Source organism: Nerophis lumbriciformis, linkage group LG05, assembly GCF_033978685.3.
Source record: "Nerophis lumbriciformis linkage group LG05, RoL_Nlum_v2.1, whole genome shotgun sequence".
NCBI classification, from domain to species: Eukaryota; Metazoa; Chordata; class Actinopteri; order Syngnathiformes; family Syngnathidae; genus Nerophis; species Nerophis lumbriciformis.
The window spans coordinates 32,575,918-32,593,583 of NC_084552.2; the positions used below are offsets into that span (position 1 = coordinate 32,575,918).

A 17,666-nucleotide genomic window follows, 5' to 3' on the forward strand; every position below is an offset into this window, starting at 1 on the left:
GCCACAGTGAACTGCAACGAACGATTATTACATTTTTAAGACATATGGCATTTGTTTCCCCTCATACTGCATTGGTAAACTACAATTCTCAATTGGTACTGGCAGGATTTTAGCATTTTATTGCAGGTCATTTCTGATAATTATATATTAAAAACATTTAACCTTTATTTCTACAAAGTAATTTAAGAAATTTTCATCTGCAACAGTCCAGTAATAATATTATTTCTAGAGTTAGGGAGGCTCAGGTTGGGTCCGACTACAGAGGTGGTCGTGCGCTTTGGTTTTGTCTCCAGCTTTTTGTGAGTACTGTAGTGTGTACTGAACATATAGGAAATTAACAAAAGTTAAAGTAATTTGGACAGTCTTGTAATATGTTGGTTTTTATGTACATGTTTAGTCATATGTATTCTTTGCATGATGCTTGGTGTGTAAAACATTTAATTCAAAATAGTAAGGAGGCACGGCAGTGGTTCAGATGGCGTGGCATGAGCCAACACCTGACAGTCCGTTGTGAAAACAAATCCAAAGTTGCCCCAATGGCAGTGCAGGTCACCTGATGGTGCGGTACATCATAAAGTCCACAGTGGTGCATCGCGGAAACATGCCGATGGAGCTCTCCTCCACCGGCGTGTAGACTTTGATCTGGCGCATGTGCGTGTCTCTGCCATTCTGGTGGTTGGCCAGCACTGCAATCTGGATCATAAAGGTACTGATGGGCTCGTTTGTCTGCTAAAAAGAGAAGTTGGTATATGACTTGTTGATTGACCTGCCTTGTTTCTACATGTTGCATGCAAACCTGGTTGAGGAGCGAGATGTGAATCCATCCGCTGGGCTCCACCATCTCCAGCTGCTGCATGGAAGAAGAGAACGGCAAAGACGTCAGGCACACTCACACTTTTTTTTTTTTAAAGAATCTCCCAAGCGCTCACCCTGACTTCTTGAAGGTTGTGAAAGTTGTTGCCCACTCTGACGGAGATCTTACTGGGAGTGTAGCTCTCATCGGATTTGTAGTCGGCGTAAATACACAGCATCTTCACCCTTGTCCTCCTCCTTGGCGCAGCAGCAAGCGAATGTCAAGCACAGAAAGACAAAGAAAGATGGCACGCAAAGTCCCGGCAATACCTAAACTGGATGTTCACCAGGTGAGGCTGGGACCCGTCTGACTGCCAGTACGTCTCCAGGTTGTCGTCTCTCAGCTGGTCCACGCCGAAGCCTGCAAGAGCGAGGAGCAGCTTCTCAGCAGACAAACTTAAGATGTTACGCTGCTGTGTTGAGACTCACTAGGCTTGCAGGAGGACAGTGACCACACTGCCTGGGACCCAATCTCCCGCACAGTACCAGTCCGCTCAAGCTGCTTGGGATCGGGTCCAGGAGGCGTTTTGCTCGGCGTAGCCATCCTCTTAAACAAGGGTTTTCTCAAGTGTGGCAGAGGAAGTCTCCACTCAGATAATTAAGTACTCAAGGAACACTAATTGTGTGGCTTTTACCCCCTCTCACTGTAAAAACACATATGTTTTTCTTTATTTTTCTCAAGCTACTGCATCTCATACTACTTCATTGCTACATAGGCTCAGATAATTTTGAATGCAAAAGAGCAACTAAAAGTTCACTTAATTCATTGTGACTAAGTGTACACTATTTATATTCAAATATATATGTTTTAAGACATGAGATAAACATACCAATTTAAGCGAAGTTTACGATAGGCAGCAGCCAATGTGTCCCCACTGCCAATTGCAGAAACAAACAGGAATTGATGTCTAAAATATGTTAAACTTACCGCGTGTGACTGGGACAGGGCGAATACATCAAATGATTTGTAGCAACCAATTCGCCCAAATGTGTTGAAAAAGAAGCAGCTTGGAAAGACTTGTCTGGGCTACTTGTCGCATTTTGCTGACGTCACCAGCTGTGTGGTCGCGCCCTTTCTTCGCAGTGTCCGCCATCTTTCCGGCCGGCATCCTGTAGTGGAACACGTTGCTTGTGAGAAGTTTTGCGGTGGATTTATTTTTTTGTCATCAACCATATTCTTCTGTCCATCCTATTCCTGACAACTGGGCCCGAGGTGGGGTAAGTGGACATGTCTGATGTGTCTGCTTTTCTGTGAGAACTACCTCGGAAGCGACTTAATTAGATGGCGAACAGCTGTGTAGGCCGCCTGTCGCTAATAAGCACCGTGCTAAAGCTAAGCTAGCTGTTAGCAATAGCGCTAATAACGCGTCTTACGTGGTTGCTGTCGTATTCATTTAAACCGCATGGTTAAAATATACCAACATGTTCTGCACGTTTAGCTGTTTTTGCGATTATTGTTATACTTTATTAAAGAATGTCAAATGTGTGTCGTGCGTTGGGAGGAGAACCGCTCCAAACTTAACATATTTTACCTCAAATTTAACATTTTCGTCCCTCGCTGATATTAGAGTTCAATATGTTTAAATATATGACGGGTACACGTTGAGATGGCATATCTATAAAACATTGCTGGGGACAGATAAGAAATTACTGCTGCCATTTCCCTTTCACACAGATCTGTGTATAGAGTTACAGTAAATTAATTGTCACCCAGTATTGTTGATTTTCTTTATTCTGTTCTTGTCGATGGCATGATAGGTTATGAAATGAAAACAATGGAAATCAAATAAAAATGAACGTACCAGCTAGAATTAGTAGGCCTCGATTGTATTGAGAGCTTATGCGAAGCAGCCACAAAAGGCCAATACACTGAATGGAGTGGCGTGACTAGCAAGACTGGTGGTTAGACAGCAGAAACACTTAAATCACTCATTAGTTAAGTAGTTGTGTTGTAATTGCGTAGTGTGTGGCATGATTCAGTGGATTCCATGAGGGCAGGGATGTCAAACTCATTTTCATGGTGGGTCATATCGCAGTTATGGCTCAAGCAAGCAGATATTTAAGTATTCTTTTTTATTTTTACAAGAAGAATGTGGGTAGCACGGTGGACCAGGGGTTAGTGCCTGTACCTCACAATATGAAGGTCCTGGGTTCGATCCTGAGCTTTAGATCTTTCTGTGTGTAGTTTGCATGTTCTCTGCGTGGGTTCCCTCCGGGTTCTCCGGCTTCCTCCCACCTTTTTGGAGGTGGGAGGAAGCCGGAGGGCCAATTTCGTGTTGCCAATCAACCTATCTAGGTTGATTGGCAACATGAAATTGGCCCTGGTGTGTGAATGTTGTCTGTCTATCTGTTTTGGCCCTGCGATGAGGTGGCGACTTGTCCAGAGTGTACCCCGCCTACCGCCCAAATGCAGCTGAGATAGGCTCCAGCACCCCCCGCAACCCCGAACGGGATAAGCGGTAGAAAATGGATTGATGGATGTCTGGAATGTATGATGTAATATTTGTTGCATTAATAGATCATATAAAAGTATAAAATAAGCAATTGCATGCAGTACATGTATTTTTTTCTGCCAAAATTGAAAGAACGAATACATTTTGTAAGAAAAATGTACTACACTCATTCGCGACACTTATAATTTCCAGGCTTTCGCAGGCTGCATAAAATGGGCCTCGAGTTTGATACAGGTGCATCACATAGTAGTATGGTCCAATGGCCCCCAAATGCAATAGTGTGATGTCACACAATAATGGCACTCACTCTAAACGAACGGCATAGTACAATTTAAGTGGGCAAACTAATTATTCATTTTGAACCCTCGAGCTAAACCTATCCAATTTGCTTTCAGCTCCGCGGGTCCCGGTGTCCATTGTAGCAGCGGCCCATCATGGCAGACAAAAACACCAGGATTGCCATAGTCAACCATGACAAATGCAAACCCAAAAAGTGTCGACAGGAGTGCAAGAAGAGCTGCCCGGTGGTCCGCATGGGTGAGTCTGTGGTGAGGGAGTATGGTCCCGCTGTAGTTGAAGAGGCTAACAAATGTTGATGTCGACAGGGAAGCTGTGCATCGAAGTAACCCCCCAGAGTAAGATTGTTTGGATCTCGGAGTCGCTTTGTATCGGTTGCGGAATTTGCATCAAGGTACTACCCTCTTTAGCCGAGACGATACGGCGGTAAAGACCACATCCGGCTTCATGCGACGTCATTTTGTCTTTTCAGAAATGTCCTTTTGGAGCACTGTCCATAGTCAACCTGCCCAGTAACCTGGAGAAAGAGACCACACACAGATACTGCGCCAATTCCTTCAAATTGCACCGGTACTACAATTATTCATCTAAAACTTTAAGTCATGCAATGAACTGTCAGGCTTTGACGATCGCGTCCCTGCAGATTGCCCATTCCGAGACCGGGGGAGGTTCTGGGGCTGGTTGGGACCAATGGTATTGGCAAGTCCACAGCGCTGAAAATCCTGGCTGGAAAACAGAAACCTAACCTCGGAAAGTTCGATGTGAGTTGTTGCGCGCACACTTACAAACAAAAGAGGCTGTAAGTCATTTTGTTGTGCCTTCACATACCAGAACCCTCCAGACTGGCAGGAGATATTGACCTACTTTCGAGGTTCGGAGCTGCAGAACTATTTCACCAAAATACTGGAGGACGATCTGCGGGCCATTGTTAAGCCGCAGTATGTGGACCAGATCCCAAAAACTGTCAAGGTAACCGTTATAGACGCTCGGGTCCCTTTGGGTGTTTGTTCTGTTTTTTGTGGCTCTAATAGTTCATTTGTGCCTATAGGGGTCAGTAGGCGCCATCCTGAGTAGAAAAGATGACACAGACACGCAAAATGTGGTTTGCAAACAGCTTGGTAAGACCTAAAAACAAAAGCACCCTGTTATTATTAGCTGGAAAAAGTGTTGTGATCAGTTGTCCTGTTGCCGGAAAGATCTGACTCACCTGCGTGAGAGGAATGTGGAGGACTTGTCTGGAGGGGAGCTTCAGAGGTTCGCCTGCGCCGTCGTCTGCATTCAGAGAGCTGACATGTAAGAAAGCCCACCGCTGACGCCGCTACAGTTTCTTCAAGTTGATTGGCGCCTCATAAACTGACACCTTTTTATTTACCTGCTGCAGTTTCATGTTTGACGAGCCGTCCAGCTACTTAGATGTGAAACAGAGGCTGAAGGCCGCCATTACCATCCGCTCACTCATCACGCCGGACAGGTGAGTTTGTATAAGCCTTAAATGGGAACTGCACCTATTTAAAAAAAAATGTTGCTTATCATTCCGTCCTTATGTAAAACAAGCACACGTTTTTATTTTTTTATGCACTCTAACAAATAAATGTTAGCAAAAGTCTGCTTACGGTGGAGCCTATGGGAGTTGCTCTATTCTGCCTATAAAGCACTGAAAAAACATCCAAACACCTCCATCAAGGTTTCATATACACACCGTGAGTATATATGTAATGTAGTAACAGGCACATTCATAATAACATGTAATATGGGGACGCCGGGGCTCGGTTGGTAGAGTGGCTGCCGGGGCTTGGTTGGTAGAGTGGCTGTGCCAGCAACATAGAGGGTTCCTGGTTCAATCCCCGGCTTCCGTTGTGTCCTTGAGCAAGACATGTCACCCTTGCTCATGATGGATCATGGTTAGGGCCTTGCATGGCAGCTCCTGCCATCAGTGTGTGAATGTATGGGTGACTGTGGAAATAGTGTCAGAGCGCTTTGAGTACCTTGAAGGTAGAAAAGCGCTACACAAGTATCCATCCAGCCCATCCATTTTCTACCGCTTGTCCCTTTTGGGGTCGCGGTGGGTGCTGGAGCATATCTCAGCTGCATTCGGGCGGAAGGCGGAGTACACCCTGGAGAAGTAGCCAGCTCATCGCAGGGCCAACACAGATAGACAGACAACATTCACACTAGGGCTGAAACGACGCGTCGACGTAGTCGACGTCATCGGTTACGTAAATACGTCGAGGACGTTTTTGTTCGTCGACGCGTCGCATATTGATGTCACACTACCGTCATGGCGGAGCGCAAAGCAGACGATGCGAGCGGTGCGAGCGAGGGGAAAAAAGCACGTCAAAAGTGTGGGAGTATTTCAATAAACGGCCTAAGAAGAAACGCTACTTTTACTCCGCTACTTTTATCTACATTCAGCTCGCTACTCGCTACTAATTTTTATCGATCTGTTAATGCACGCTTTGTTTGTTTTGGTCTGTCAGACAGACCTTCATAGTGCCTGCCTTACTGGTGACGTTTCACTTCGTTCCACCAATCAGATGCAGTCACTGGTGACGTTGGACCAATCAAACAGAGCCAGGGGTCACATGACCTGACTGGCTCCGAGCTAACTTAGGGTGTTACCATTTAGTGGTCAATTGTACGGAATATGCACTGTACTGTGCAATCTACTAATAAAAGTTCCAATCAATCAATCAAAAGTGTGAAGGAAAAAAGACCCTTTTTTTTATTTCAACCGTAAAGACTGACTGCACAGTTCCTGTCTTCACAATAAAAGTCCCGCTCCATCGCGCCTGCGCTTTCAAAATAAGAGTCTCCGAAAGCCAGCGCAAACAAGCTAGCAAGCTACGGAGTTTGCCGCCAATGTATTTCTTGTAAAGGGTATAAAAACGAATATGGAAGGTGGACAAATAAGATGCCAAATAACAACCACTTTCATGTGGTATTAGACAGAAAGGAGGAACTTTTTTTCTCCTCCATTTGAAAACGTGGACGTTACCAGCACTACTTCCTGATTACAATCAATGCAAGTCATCAGAATCAGGTAATACAACAACTTATATTCTTGTCTTCATGAAAGAAAGGAATCTATATGTTAAACATGCATGTATATTCATTAAAACACCTTTAACATGTAAACAAAAACGGCAAAATAAATAAATATAAATTATATACTGTATATATCAATGTATGTATATATATGTGTGTGTGTGTGTGTGTGTGTGTGTGTGTGTGTGTGTGTGTGTGTGTGTGTGTGTGTATATATATACACATATATATATATATATATATATATATATACATATATATATATATATATATATATATATATATATATGATATGTGTGTGTATGTTACTCAGTACTTGAGTAGTTTTTTCACAACATACTTTTTACTTTTACTCAAGTAAATATTTTGGTGACTACTCCTTACTTTTACTTGAGTAATAAATCTCTAAAGTAACAGTACTCTTACTTGAGTACAATTTCTGGCTACTCTACCCACCTCTGCTAATAATGTTGTTGTATGCACACTGTGTCGAGCGGAAATGGCCTATCATAGCAACACAACGGCAGCGTTCTTGCCATCACCATCAACTAGTCAATCGTCCGCGTGAGTATACGTTGTCATCATTACACAAAAACATGAATGTGTCATTTGTATCTGCGTTGTAAATTCATAAACTAAAGCACCGTTTCGCTCTGAGAGGAGCGTTTGGCGTGCCTGTTCAGTGTTTACAAAGACGCGCTCCTCTTTAACGCTAACGTTAATTAGTTGTGCAAATACCTTTTACAACATTAACAATTACGTATACTATGTACAAACGAACAATTAACTTTCACTTTAATCATACTATCATTGTTGTGTTATTAAGCAAAATAAGCAAAAGTTTTACTTTTGTTGAAATGTTTACACTGTTGTTACAGAATATTTCGTTTTGCACTTTTTTGTATTGGATGTTTATCTTTATTTTTGCACATTTTAGCAAATAAGCAATACTTTTACTTTTGTTGAAATGTTTACACTGTTGTTACAGAATATTTCCGTTTTGCACTTTTTTGAATTGGATGTTTATCTTTATTTTTGCACATTTTAAAGCAAAATAAGCAATACTTTTACTTTTGAAATGCTTATACTATTGCAGAATATTAAGATTTGCACTGGATGTTTACTTTTATATTTGCACATTAAAAGCAAATAAGCTACTTTTAATTTTGTTAAATGTTTACATTGTTACAGAATATTTTGTCATGTTGTTGTCAATGTTGACTGAGTGGCCATACTTTTTTTTTTTTGTAAATAAAAGCCATGCCTTTTGAAAAAAACTGGCCTACATTTATTTTTTCATCTTCATTTTAAATAAAAAAAATAATCGGTAAAAGGAAAAATAATCTATAGATTAATCGAAAAAAATAATCTATAGATTAACCGATAGAAAAATAATCGTTAGCTGCAGCCTTAATTCACACACTAGGGCCAATTTAGTGTTGCCAATCAACCTATCCCGAGGTGCATGTCTTTGGAGGTAGGAGGAAGCCGGAGTACCCGGAGGGTACTTAGAACATGCAAACTCCACACACAAAGATCCCGAGCCCGGGATTGAACTCAGGACCTTCGTATTCTAAGGCACATGTAACCTTTTTTATTATTTTAAGCATACGGCGGCGCATTCATTTCACAAATGCATCACAATGTTCGCTTTTCTTTTCAACAATTAACAACTACTACTAATCATGGCACACTTCATGATAACCATCAAGCATAATAAAACATCACTTAGTGTACGTCAGTCAGTATGCTGACTAATAGGATGTTGATGTATTCCTGTTAAGATGAAGAATGATTCGCAAAGAAAAAAAGTGGGTGGAACAAAGCATCTTTTTCGCCATCTCTGGGTCTCTGTTGGCTATTAAAGTTTACCAACTTCTCAGTTTGTTTACTTCATTTAACTATCAAGATGAGAGGCATGATTTATAATCTAGAATTAACTTTCATGAGAAAGTAGCTCACCAGCTCGTGATGTCAATACAGCAGTATAATAGGTCTTTAACAGTGCTTATATTAACAATATCGCTAATACATAGTTGATATTCAGGTCACAAAATGTAAACGCAGTATTGTTGCCGCTTATTGGATGTTTAATTTAATGGGTTTTATGGTCTGAATAAACATGATGATGTATGACTTCATGGCTCCCATAGGCTTCATTGTAAGCTGAGTTTTATTTCCAATTATTTCCGAGTTAGAATGCATTAAAAAAAACGTGTTCTTGTCTCTCTTAAGTATTATTTATAGGCAAAATTCCAAAAATGTTTGTTGGCTCTCAAAGTCCGCAATGAGCAGTAATCACTGATGTAGTGGAAAGAAAAAAGCGAACGTTGTGATGCGTTTCTGAAATTATTGCACTGTGTATGCTTACAATGATCAAAATATGTAAATATTAAATGTTATTATAAATGTGCCTGTCACAATACATATATACTAACACCATCTATATAAAACCTTAATGGAGAAACATATGTGATCTTGACTTGCAAAAGGATTGTGAATAATAGGCACAATTCCCCAAAAAGTGCAGTTCCCCTTTAAAGTAGGATCACATTAGTGTTACTTTATCCATTTGTTCTGTGTGTGTGTTTTAAGATATGTTATTGTGGTGGAACACGACTTGAGCGTATTGGATTACTTGTCTGACTTCATCTGCTGCCTGTATGGTGTCCCGAGTGCCTATGGAGTTGTCACCATGCCCTTCAGCGTGCGAGAAGGTAACATGCAGACGCCTACACATGCATGCGTACACACAGACACACACTGAGTTGATACCGAACTTTGGTAGGTAGTCTGCCTATTGGTTATTTTTTAAATGTTATGGTGTAAATTGTCATAATCTGTCTTGTACAAATATTTATGTACTGTAAAAGGGTCCATATTATAGTGCATTTTACAGGGTTTCCCCCAAACTGCCAAGATACCTGTGGGGGCGTGGTCACCATGGCGTCATCGCATAATCTGCTATGTGATTTTCTTTAAAAAGCTCAAATGTGTACAAAAATTTAAAACAAGTATGATAATATTTATTGGTATGAACATATATTTTTATATCATTTACAATATTTTCAATTGTTGCTGCTTATTGTACGATGTACTTTGAGAATTTTTCAAGTGTCTAGAGTCTTTTAATGACTATTAAAAACGACTTGCAACAAATCTAGAATCTTTTTCTGGTGTTATAAAATGTACTTGTGTTTAGAACTCTACTTGTGTCTCTTGATGTCTTCGACAAAGAGAAAGCTGCAATGAGGATGAAGTCACACTTGCTTTGCTTCAGTTGGACTTTCTCTCCTTAAAAGCTGCCACTGTCCGCGTAATATTTGCACATTTTGTAAATCGCTGTGCGCGGGTATATCTGTTATACAATAAAGTTATGTCCCTATTGCAGGCATGCTGAAAGAATAGCGTGCGTCTTGCTTATATCCCGTTTTGGCAGCACTGTTTTCGGTGATCAAAGTTTTTTTTCGGTGGCCAAGTTTTGGTGCATGACTTAGCGGCAATGAAAATGCTGTGGCAGTGCGCCATTTTCAGTCACATTAAGGAGAAATTCGGATATTACAGTATTTTTCACCAATTGTGTCACAATATTGTGTTAGAGATGTGTCGTCTGTAGGTATGTATATTGTTGGGATTTTATCGATACCGATATTGATATTCCTCATCGACAGCGGTAGTTATTGGTACTATACGTAAATGGTTTAAAGATGTGGAGAAAAAAAAACATTTTTATTGACTTTATTATTATTATTGCTCCCTTATTTTTGATAATTCCAAAACTGATGATCAGATCCTAGAGCTGGGTGGTATGGCGAAAAAATCTTGATTAATATCAAACATTTTGATATTGTTTTTGACCTGCCAGTTTTAAATCATATGTACTAAAATAACAAAAACTAGGGAGTAGTTCAACATTTTATTTACATTTTAAGTAAATAAAGTAAACTAAACAAGAAAAAGCACACTAACATAATAATATACCAATACATTTGAGTTTACATGTTTTCAAGTAAAAGCAAGCACACACAAAGATGCATCAGTTATTATTTCAACACTGTTGGTCCAACTATAGTATTAGAAGCTGTCAAGTTATTAACTTACAAATGAAGGTCAGTGATCACGTACACAACCTCCTATCAATGGCAGTTGGTGTTTTTAACACAGCTTTTGCACGACACGTAGTAATCAAATTTGCGAAAGAAACAAAACCTGACACAAATAAGTTATTTAGAAACTGTTCAGCTCTGTATTTTGAAGTAAGTTTGGTAGTTGAAGGTGGCCGCTTGTCAACGATGCAGGCACAGAGATGGCCCGAGGAGGAGGCAGGGCTGCCTGTGAACAACAGTCAATGGAGGCGACTGTTTATCAAGTAACTATTTCCCCTTTTCTTCTCTATCACAGCATCTTAGCAAATTTCCGTGAAATACCGGTACTCCATATACATCCCTAGTTGTCTGAAATGTAGCCATGATGCTGTAATTTAGACCGTTCAAAAGTGCTGTTAGTTCGCCCTACTGGGAATGCAACAGTTTGTCTGGAGCTTTAATGATAAGGAGCTGTGTTTTTTGTCCACGCCTGTCATCTGACAGAGTGTGTGTCTCCAAGAAGTGCTATTGTGTACTTTAATTGGCTTTTTATACATTCATCCATCCATTTTCTACCGCTTGTCCCGTTTGGGGTCACGGGGGTGCTGGAGCCTATCTCAGCTGCATTCTGGTGGAAGGCGGGGTACACCCTGGACAAGTCGCCACCTCATCACAGGGCCAACACAGATAGACAACATTCACACACCTCCCTGGCCACCGCTGCTGCTCACTGCTCCCCTCACCTCTTAGAGGGTGATCAAGGGTGATGTGTCAAATGCAGAGAATAATTTTGCCACACCTAATGTGTGTGTGTGACAATCATTGGCACTTTAACTTTAACACTAGGGACCATTTAGTGTTGACAATCAACCTATCCCCAGGTGCATGTCTTTATACAGTGTTGTCTTAAATTTTCACACGGTAGGATTATGACAATATATCTCATAATGAGACAGGATTTTAACATGCAGGGCCGCCGTGTAAGGGCTCCTCACTGGTTGATTGGGGGACATTGGCGGTGTCATTGGTCTCAGAATTCATGACAGCGCCCCTGCCTTTAAGAAAACTACAATGACAAGGTACATATTACTGGACAAGGAAGCATTTTTTTTTACATTCAGAGAACATTGCGGGTGCACTTTGAGGTCTTTTCTAACTTTGCATGCATAAGCTTTTAATGGTTGAACTTGTTTCTACAAAAAGAATAAAATGAAAATATATTAATGTTAAAATAAATATAATTAAATATATTTTAGGAGCTTGGTGGGGTCTAATGTATCTGTTATATCGCAGCTGTCATGTGTACAACAGATTTGATCTCTGGGCTGTTGCAGTGACGTCTTGCAGCTCGGGGAGAAACAATCCAGTGTGTACGGGTTGCTTTTCTGTTGCATCTTTGTGCCCATGTTGGACACTTAGCCTACTTCTACTTGCACAGCCACTGCGTGTTGGTTGTGAAACTCAAATGAAGGAATTCAAGAAACACACGGGGCTAGCAGTGTTTGCTGGCTCTACCCTCGCGCACAGCCAAACCGATATGGTTCTGATTATTTATATAAAAAAAACAAAAACAAAGTTCTGCCTGTAAGACAGCTTTTCTTTAAATTATTTGTTTTTATTTTAATCTTGCGATATCCAGACGCGCAAAAGCAAGCGTTTGATTGCCTCTTCTCTCAAAATTGGAGCAGACAAGTGAGGGAGATGATGGTAGTTTCACATGTGGTGCTCATAAACAGTCTTAAGGAATACATACTGCTGTTAGAACATCATTAAAAGGTCACTTTAGCGCAATAGGTAATCTTTAATTGAAAGGAGAGCTGTGTGGTGTTTGTCCCTTTTAGGCATCAACATCTTCCTGGACGGTTACGTTCCCACAGAAAACCTGCGTTTCCGCGAGACATCACTGGTTTTCAAAGTGGCCGAGACAGCCAACGAAGAAGAAGTGAAGCGGCTGCGGCACTACCAGGTGAGTGCGGCACTACCAGGTGAGTGCGGCCTGTCCTCTAAATCCTTCCTCGTCTTCATAATGCTAACAATATGTGTGACATGTGGTCAGTATCCAAACATGGCGAAGACCCTGGGGGATTTCACGCTGGAGATCAAGGAAGGAGAGTTCACAGACTCTGAGATCATGGTCATGTTGGGAGAGAACGGTACAAAACAGCAATAACACTAATTAATGTGCAGCGTGTTTGTGTTCTTAATGTGTGTTTGTGCGTGTGCAGGCACAGGGAAGACCACCTTCATCAGAATGTTGGCTGGGGGACTTAAACCAGATGGAGGAGGTGAGACAATTGTGTTTGACCAAAATTTGAAGAAAGTGTGAATGTGAAGTCTAACATGTTTTTGAAAGGTGACGTGCCAATCCTCAACGTCAGCTACAAGCCTCAGACCATCAGTCCAAAGTTTAAGGTCAGTCCACAAACTTGTTCTTCATGAATCTAGCAGGTGATGTCATGAAAGCTGATTAGCAGTTTTGCTACTGAATACATTTTGTTGTGGTTGTCTTCAGGGCAGCGTGCGAGCTCTTCTGCACGATAAGATAAGAGACGCCTACACACACCCGCAGTTCATCACAGACGTCATGAAGCCCATGCAGATAGAGAGCATTATCGACCAGGACGTAAGACACTGAGAAGAATAGCCGATGATGCACAATCAGGTTACACAACATAGGAAACAAATGTTATCTATTGGCCTTAATGAATAGTTGGTGTCGCGTGTGCGTGCAGGTTCAGAACCTGTCTGGTGGTGAGCTGCAAAGAGTGGCGCTCACATTGTGTTTGGGCAAACCGGCCGACGTCTACCTGATCGACGAGCCATCCGCTTACCTGGACTCTGAGCAGAGGTTAATGGCTGCCCGGGTCATTAAGAGGTCAGTGTCTATGCTCTGTTGTCCTGTGTTTTTTTATCTTCATGTATGATCATTTTGGATGTTTGTTGCAGATACATCCTCCACGCCAAGAAAACGGCCTTTGTGGTGGAGCACGACTTCATCATGGCCACCTACCTGGCGGACCGTGTCATTGTCTTCGATGGGATTCCCTCCAAGGAGACGGCGGCCAACACGTAAGCGGTGTCGCTGCATGAGCACGCCACGGTGGTGGCGATGGCTTTGTGACTTTAGCATCTCTCTCAGTCCGCAGGGCCTTCTCGCCGGTATGAACCGCTTCCTGTCACTGCTGGAGATCACGTTCAGACGAGATCCCAACAACTTCCGGCCGCGCATCAACAAGCTTAATTCCATCAAGGTATGTTTTTAAAGCAAAGGTAAAAAGTAGAACACATTGATCACATGACCTGTCAACAATCAACAAATGAATTATGTAACAATATTTACTTAATGTTGCATAACTGTTGTGGCAACCACGGTTGCTCAGTATTGTATTTGTAAAAATAGCATAACAAAGTGCTGCTTTATATGCTTCAGGATACGGAACAAAAGAAAAGTGGGAACTATTTCTTCCTGGATGACTGAGGAGATTGTGTGGTCAAGCGTGACTTCCAGAAGAAGATTGGCTAGAGAGTTAACAAAAACTAATCCAAGTACCATCATGTGACATGCGTCCTGGCAACATTCACCATCCAGCGCTGTTGTAAAATATGCACAGTTGGCACACATAGTCACTGTGTCATATCCAAGTTATGGTGCTCAAACAACCAACAACATTAAATAAACTGTTGCCAAACAAGGACTAGTGTGAGTATTACATATAGAAGGCTAACAGTGCCAGGTAAATGTAAATAGGCAAGCACATGCATATACTGGATTGTGACAACATATGAATATATTACAGAAAGGAAACATTTGCTACTTATGAAATGTAAACACCAAATGCCAGTACATTGGAAAGTTGTGTCCTGAAGGAATGTGTCAAGTTGGATAGAGGAAAAAAAACATTACATGACAACCTCCATGAGCTACATTGTATTGTTTGGATTCACTCTACAATAGGGATGTCCGATAACATCAACCGATAAATGCTTTAAAATGTAATATCGGAAATTATCGGTATCGGTTTCATAATTATCGGTATCGGTTTCAAAAAGTAAAATTTATGACTTTTTAAAACGCTGCTGTGTACACGGACGTAGGGAGAAGTTCAGAGCGCCAATAAACCTTAAAGGCACTTCCTTTGCGTACTGGCCCAGTCACATAATATCTACGGCTTTTCACACACACAGGTGAATGCAAAGCATACTTGGTCAATAGCCATACAGGTCACACTGAGGGTGGCCGTATAAACAACTTTAACACTGTTACAAATATGCGCCACACTGTGAACCCACACCAAACAAGAATGACAAACACATTTCGAGAGAACATTCGCACCGCAACACAACATAAACACAACAGAACAAATACCCAGAATCCCTTGCAGCACTAACTCTTCCGGGACGCTACAATATACACCCCCCAACCCCGCCCACCTCAACCTCCTCATAGTCTCTCTCAAGGAGAGCATGTCCCAAATTCCAAGCTGCTGTTTTGAGGCATGTTAAAAAAAATAATGCACTTTGTGACTTCAATAATAAATATGGCAGTGCCATGTTGGCATTTATTTCCATAACTAGAGCTGATTTATTTTGGAAAACCTTGTTACATTATTTAATGCATCCAGCGGGGCATCACAACAAAATTAGGCATAATAATGTGTAATGTATATATCAGTATCAGTAATTAAGAGATGGACAATGTCGGTAAAAAAGCCATTATCGGACATCTCTACTCTACAATATCAGCTACATAGATTGTAATCATGTGGCACTTTTCAGACACATAAACATTCATGTTTAGCCAGCTATACAGTACAAAACTGCTCGGAGACAACTAACCAAGAGAGAAGAAGAAACGGAAGAAAAAAACACTACAAGGTTAGGCAATGAAATGAAGCAACTTATGATAGAAGCGATGAAGTGTAGAATACATAAATTCAGGGCAGTTGCTAGGAATTCTGGGGCCCTGAAAGAATAAGGTGTGGGCCCCACCACACCATTCATTGTGTGTGTGGCAGTGTGAGCCCTTAGAATTGTCGTCACCTTTCTCTCTGTACGACAGCACTGGATCAGATGGTGCAATGAAGCACACAATGTATTGGTGACTTGGATACACAAACACAAAATGGCAGCTGAAGGGAACAAACATGACTAACATCTGACAAAATGAAAGGTTGACATTATGTATTAGCAACAACTGCTTTTACTACACAGAGGAACAAAACATTAAAACTCATTAAATAATCAATTATCCATTCAACAGCCTAAACATGTAGGCATATGCTAACTTCAACAACATCAAGTAATATTTACAACTATTCAACACACCTTTCTAAGTAATTCCAAGTTCAGAAACATGGATTGATGCTGACAGAAGAATGGATTTTAACCTGAAAGAATGGGTCAAGTAATCTAATTGAAATATGTATTTTGCCAAATACTGTACTTCTATTTAGTGAATAAATGACATTGATAAAGTCGTGTAAGACCTTGTCAGTGTTATTTGAGGATGACAACCGCTAATGAAAACAATTGCAGTCTAAATGAAAAACATAGTTTGCTTAAAAACAGACTTTGACCCTAAGCAAAACTAAAATAATGTGCTTTGACAGGGTGAATGAAAACATTTAGGAGTCATGAGCTCACATTAAATACACAAAGTGGTAAGAAACACTTCAATACAATTTAAAGCAAAAACATTCTTGACTAAAAATCTCTATACTCTTTACTATTCTCTAGCGTTACAAACTACAATATCTGAAATATTGTTGGCGATATTGGGAAATAATTTACTATCTGCAAAAAAGTTAGGATAATCCAAATTGTCACTTACCGGTAATATTTGTTTAACAAAATTATCACTGAAAAAACGTTTTTCCAGCTGTTGGTTGCAGGATCGAAACTTGCAATCAAGTAATTATCAATTTGTTTGATTAATCTAGTAATCATGAACACAAATCTGCTGGCCGTGACCCTCCCCAGATAGTAGTTCATACTGCGCCAGATCTGTATAAAAGTCACACCCCCAAAGAATGTGGACCAGTTGTGGCTGGGACTCTCAGATTGACAATCCAAATGATTGGTTAGGGCCTGTTTCATCCTCCCCAGATTTGTGCCATGTCTTCCATAGGGGGACATCACATCAAGTAGATTACCTGGAACATCCTGTAGGCTGTCACACATTTGTTGACGATGTGGCCAAGAAAATATCATGAAAGAGAGCAAATGGAAAAATGTCCCTCCGACAAATGGAATTGGGAGCAGCACTTGCACGTGAGTACACAAAAATGCCACCAGAAAAAGTTTGATTTGTAGGAAAACATGATGTTATTATGGTGGTATATCTCCAAAAAGCTTGGTAAACATGCCATAGTGTGTACAATTAGTTGGCAGGAATGTTGATGAACACACTTACTGCAATTGAACACAAACATAATGTTCTAATCATATTTATTACTATACTAACATTTATTTTTAAGTGCAAAGAATTTTACGGTATTATCCACTGGTTCGAGCAATTACCGGTATATAAATAATAATTTAGGATTGGGTGTGTTTAAAGTGACAAAGTAAACATTGTGTGTGATAAGTTTAAAACAATAATGTTCACCTAGTGTATTTCAACTTTTACTTTCTGACAAGCAGTGACCTCTGTGGACATTTTTTAAATGTATCCATCCATCTTCTACCGCTTGTCCCTTTTGCGGTTGCGGGGGGTGCTGGAGCCTATCTCAGCTGCATTTGGGCGGAAGGCGGGGTAAACCCTGGACAAGTCGCCACCTCATAACAGGGCCAACACATAGACAACATTCACACTCACATTCACACACTAGGGCCAATTTAGTGTTGCCAATCAACCTATTGGAGCTGATTGGTCAATGCCCACAATGATTAATTATTTATGTTCCTAATCCCACCCATCCCAGCCGAGGAATTA

General features: G+C 40.9%; 2 protein-coding genes across 3 annotated transcripts; one reads left to right on the top strand and one right to left on the bottom strand.

The window, feature by feature from the left end:
- Positions 1-364: 364 nt before the first annotated feature.
- On the bottom strand, positions 365-1,943 carry anapc10 (anaphase promoting complex subunit 10). Of its 2 annotated transcripts, none has more exons than XM_061960785.2 (6): positions 1,781-1,943; positions 1,282-1,496; positions 1,123-1,213; positions 930-1,050; positions 797-850; positions 365-726 (listed from the first exon to the last, which is right to left on the bottom strand). In XM_061960785.2, exons 2-6 carry the CDS (start codon positions 1,394-1,396, stop codon positions 550-552), a joined length of 558 nt encoding a protein of 185 aa, XP_061816769.1. In that variant the 5' UTR covers positions 1,397-1,496; positions 1,781-1,943; the 3' UTR covers positions 365-549. The 2 variants fall into 2 exon arrangements, with proteins under 2 accessions (XP_061816769.1, XP_061816768.1); XM_061960784.1 differs by having other exon boundaries at positions 365-729; positions 1,781-1,941.
- Positions 1,907-14,424, top strand: abce1 (ATP-binding cassette, sub-family E (OABP), member 1). Its single transcript, XM_061960778.1, has 19 exons — positions 1,907-2,070; positions 3,701-3,842; positions 3,911-3,996; positions 4,075-4,172; positions 4,246-4,363; positions 4,434-4,571; positions 4,651-4,720; positions 4,799-4,895; positions 4,984-5,073; positions 9,243-9,364; positions 12,574-12,698; positions 12,789-12,885; positions 12,958-13,017; positions 13,086-13,144; positions 13,245-13,355; positions 13,465-13,607; positions 13,679-13,801; positions 13,872-13,983; positions 14,163-14,424. Exons 2-19 carry the CDS (start codon positions 3,740-3,742, stop codon positions 14,208-14,210), a joined length of 1,800 nt encoding a protein of 599 aa, XP_061816762.1. The 5' UTR covers positions 1,907-2,070; positions 3,701-3,739; the 3' UTR covers positions 14,211-14,424.
- The last annotated feature ends 3,242 nt before the right edge of the window (positions 14,425-17,666 follow it).